Source organism: Branchiostoma floridae, chromosome 7, assembly GCF_000003815.2.
Source record: "Branchiostoma floridae strain S238N-H82 chromosome 7, Bfl_VNyyK, whole genome shotgun sequence".
NCBI lineage: Eukaryota > Metazoa > Chordata > Leptocardii > Amphioxiformes > Branchiostomatidae > Branchiostoma > Branchiostoma floridae.
Window position 1 is genome coordinate 22,212,670 of NC_049985.1, and position 4,439 is coordinate 22,217,108.

The 4,439-nt window shown below is 40.7% G+C and overlaps 1 protein-coding gene across 6 annotated transcripts in view; it reads left to right on the forward strand.

Moving 5' to 3' along the window:
• Positions 1-560: 560 nt before the first annotated feature.
• The window catches only part of LOC118419659 (alpha-N-acetylgalactosaminidase-like), a 29,501-nt gene continuing 25,622 nt past the window's right edge, over positions 561-4,439 (forward strand). For 5 of the 6 annotated variants that reach the window (XM_035826168.1, XM_035826174.1, XM_035826169.1 and 2 more), the window contains exons 1-5: positions 561-781; positions 1,743-1,917; positions 2,699-2,873; positions 3,572-3,660; positions 4,226-4,387. In XM_035826168.1, the coding sequence (XP_035682061.1) occupies positions 618-781; positions 1,743-1,917; positions 2,699-2,873; positions 3,572-3,660; positions 4,226-4,387 (765 nt within the window). In that variant the 5' untranslated portion in view covers positions 561-617. The remainder of the gene's footprint in view (positions 782-1,742; positions 1,918-2,698; positions 2,874-3,571; positions 3,661-4,225; positions 4,388-4,439) is intronic. The other variant, XM_035826173.1, reaches the window with a different exon arrangement.

The following is a 4,439-nucleotide window of genomic DNA, read 5'->3' on the forward strand; positions in this document are numbered from 1 at the left end:
GTTCTTTGGCAGAATTCTGTTTGAAACTTGGACTTTGACCCTCCTTTTTTTAATTACCTGGGGTGTGGTACAGTATTTGTGTCAGGTGCTAGTCACATGTAAATAGTCCTTTGCTGTAGCCAGGAAATGCTGTCAATATATTTTTGTCTTCTCAACTGTGACTGAGTCTACTCTGAAACTTCATAAACAGCAAAATTAATAATAATCAGGACTATTTGGGGTACCAGCTTGCTACACCCTTATACGAAATACTCATTCAGTCATTGTGATGTATCCTTTTAGGCCAGTTGGCTAAAACTATAAAATTGCCTTAAAGTTTACGTTAGCTTTTTGTAACAGTCATACAAGTGCCAAAATTGCAGCTTTACATTGTGCTTGCACTATTGTCAGATCAGTGCTTTAACTGCTATCCCCAGGTATGTAATGCTAGTTTACCTTTATCCACGGGTGACCTATATCCATTGGAGAGGTTGGGTTGGAGATCTGTTTGGACAAGTCATATCTTTTCAGGGTGGCAAACTTACAGTGTATGTACCCTGGTGGAATTATGATAGGAGATGTTGTTTGTTAATAATTTTCAGGTGAGACACAATACTAGTTCAACACCCGTATCCAAGATGTGGAAGGCAGTGGTTACTGCAGCGGTTGCCTTCGTGCTGCTGTTCTGTCGGAGCAGCACACTTGATAACGGGCTGGCTCGGACCCCTCCCATGGGCTGGCTGGCCTGGGAGAGGTTCAGGTGCAATGTGGACTGTGTGGATGACCCATACAACTGTATCAGGTCAGTGTTTTCTTATGGAGTTATAGCATGTACACACAGTCACACAGAAGAAAAATGTTCAGATTATGCATCATGTACAAAATGACTAAGTGGATGTACCATTACTACTGAGTAACTAGTACCTGTCCAGAAAAGAACAAGAAATAGCTGTCTTAAGTTAACCAGAGTTATCAACCTAGAGTTGATGTGTTCAGAAATTCATGTTTTCCCAGAAATATTATAGGACGGAACCAGGCTTTTAGGTAGGATTTTATATACCTGCAAAGCTTGTGTTTTACGCTTGTGTGGTACGGTACCTGTACAAGTGACTTGTCTGTGTTTACACAATCTCTCGCTGGCTGGGGTTAATGACCTCCTGCCCGAGATGGTGGCGGCAACTGTAGAGCTGGCCGCTAGGAGCGCGATTTTAGTCAAGCTATACAAGTGACCAGTTCTACATAAGGACCACTTGGCCAATGGGACCACTTTTTGGTCCCTTTAATAGATAATTTTTCCCATTGCCACAAGAATTAAGAATCCTGTCTATAGTGACCACCTGTCCATATGATATATAGAATAGATTTTATCAGTCCCCTGAGTGGTCTTCTTTGACAAATTTGACAGTATAAATTATAACATTTTGTTGTACTAGTAACAGCAGTTCACCTTAATCCGTGGGGTAACCTAGATTCATCGTTTAAAAAAAAACCTAGGTATTTACAGATTCCAGGTCAATGACGTGAGTTTCAAATGTCAACATTTTCAAAATATTGCCATGTTCAAGTACATGTACCTTCTATCAACTTAACGATCCCCAAATATCCTATCTTAATATACAACGGATATAGGTTATTCTACGGATAAAGGTGAACTAATGATAATTGCATGGTAGGAAGATAGAAGGATTTCGATGTCATGTTTCAACATCTACATGATCACAGCAAACATATGAGATTTTTTGTTTTCTTTGTTGTCTTCCCAGTGAGGAACTCTTCATGCAGATGGCAGACCGTCTTGCGGAGGATGGGTGGAAGGAGCTGGGGTATAATTACCTCAACATAGACGACTGCTGGATGTCCATGGACAGGGACGAACAGGGCAACCTGTATGCCAACAAGACAAGGTTCCCTAATGGCATCAAGAAGCTTGCTGACTACGTTAGTATATAAAGTTTGATAATAGATTTTATAATGTAAAGGAATTCCTGCAAACTTAGTTTGTGCTTAATTTGGGTCTTGACTTGGAAAGAGTTGCATCGTCTTCTCGGATGAGGATGTATTAATAGCCTCCACCAGGCTTTCCAAAGGGGAATGGATTGTAGAATTTGGTAAAAAAGGGAATAATTGGCCAGTAGAGTCAGTGCATGCAGTACATCCACCCTTTGGAGGCTGTGTGGCAATTCAAACCATTTGGTAGCAAAACTTCCTTGGATAAAATACATATTACTGTCTATTTAGCAATGCCATGTGGCACTACCGGTACTAGCTGATGAAAAGTGCCATGCTTCCTTCTCAGTCTGAGGTTTCCTGCTATAATACATACTTGTACAGATACATTGTACTATTACAACTCTGCTATTATAGACCTTTGTCTTAGCTTGTCTCACCTTTGATTCTTATTGGACTAAAAATTTGTCATTGTCTTCTTTGCATATCAATTCATAGCTAGAATATAAAACCTGCTCTCCACTATAGATTTGTCTTCATCTCTATTGCATACCAATTCATAGTTAGGATACAAAACTTGCTCTCCAACAAGATCTTTTTCAGTGTCACTGACAAAAGATAACGGATGTTATCTGAAACGTCTGACCATTTCCAAAATAGTATTCAGCTGCTTGAATAATTGCTATTTGACTTAGCTTTGCTTGTAAGATTGGACTATAGAATTGTGTTTTTGTTAATACTTGGGTCTTTTATTACCCCAAATTCTTCACAGGTACATTCTAAAGGCTTGAAGCTAGGTATCTACCTGGATTTCGGTACCCACACCTGTGGAGGATATCCCGGATCCATCAAGTACCTGCAGAAAGATGCGGAGACCATCGCTGGCTGGGGCATCGACATGCTCAAGATGGACGGTTGCTATGCCAACGTGTCGGACATGTCTTGGGGTATGTAAAATTTCTTGTGTTCTCTTGATAATGCTTTCACTTAGCTTTCTTCTGAAGCAAGTTACTGCATGAACTGGATATTATATCTAGAGTTTTTGCTGCTTATGCAGATTGATGGACTACCAAATGTCTTATAACGCTAGTTCACCTTTATCGGTGGGGTAACCTATATACGTTGTTTTCAAAAGCAGGGTATTTAGGGCTATAAGGCCAACAAATGTGAATTCAAACTTCTATATTTTGCAGCTTGAAAATATTACAATTTGAAACAACCGTCGGTCGACTTGATATCCCTAAATGTACTGTTTTGAAAAACAATGGATATGGGTTACCCCACGGAAGGTGAACAAGCATTACCATCTCAGAAAAGAACATGAAAAAAGACAACTTAAGTTTCTTCAAGTACAACAGTTATCAGCCTAGTATTGAGGTGTTCAAAATTTGTTTTTCCCTAGAACTATCATAAGAGTGGCACTCTTTGCCACCTAGTGCTGTCTGTAATCCTCATAGTAAATAGCTTTAAACAGCACCTACAGTTGGGTGTGCAAAAGTTTAGATGTGACGGGTCGTTCAGTGTAGTATAACCAGCTGCTGCCGCACCACGTGCTTGCAAAGTGTTGCGATGTAGATACAGATGTGGATGAAATGAATGTGGGCATATGATTGGAAACTTACTAATACTCCTTCTTCCCCCATAGGTTATCCAGATATGGAGATGTACATGAACAAGACAGGACGTCCCATCCTCTTCTCCTGTAGCTGGCCTGCATATGCTGGGGGCATCAAGGTTCATTTTTTGTCTTAACATTTACATGTAGTTAGGAAGGATTCTAAGTCTTGATTGGGCAAAAATGCTTAAAACTGAAGTCCCTGTCACAAATAGCCCATCATGGCCTCCTGACCTTCTCCAAACCATGGTTGAGAGTTGGTTGTGAGCATGGTCATCTGTGGTTCACTACCAGGGTATTGGTCATTGCGGTTGCTAACTAGTCTTTAAAGATGGCTATGCCAGTCTACGCCACTATGAATTTTGACAAATCAAACGCTGGAAACTCATGTTCTTGAAAAATGTGATCAGAAGAGTAAACTGCAGCTAAAATAGGACTGATTTCAAATCCAGTGCTGACCTTGGTTGGGACTGGTCTGGACAAGGGCTTGATTTGTCAGTTACTGGCTGCTGATTGGCCAAGAGTTACTGACTCATATCAGGCTTGCTTCTCATTGGTAAAGACTCGATTGTCTATTTTGTCCAATGATAAGTTACAATGCTGAGAAATCAATAAAAGAATTTATGGACTCACACACTTACCTATTTTAGCTGTTGTAAAATCACTTTCATGTACAAAATTTAGGTGGACTACTCTGTCCTGGCAAAACACTGCAATGCATGGCGCAACTACGACGACATCCAAGACTCGTGGGATAGCGTCACCCACATTATTGACTGGTTCGGAGACAACCAGGACGTTCTTGCCCCAGTTGCTGGCCCCGGTCACTGGAACGACCCAGACATGGTACGTACGTTTCTACGTCGCGAGAATAACTTGAAACTCTTTTCAGGTGAAC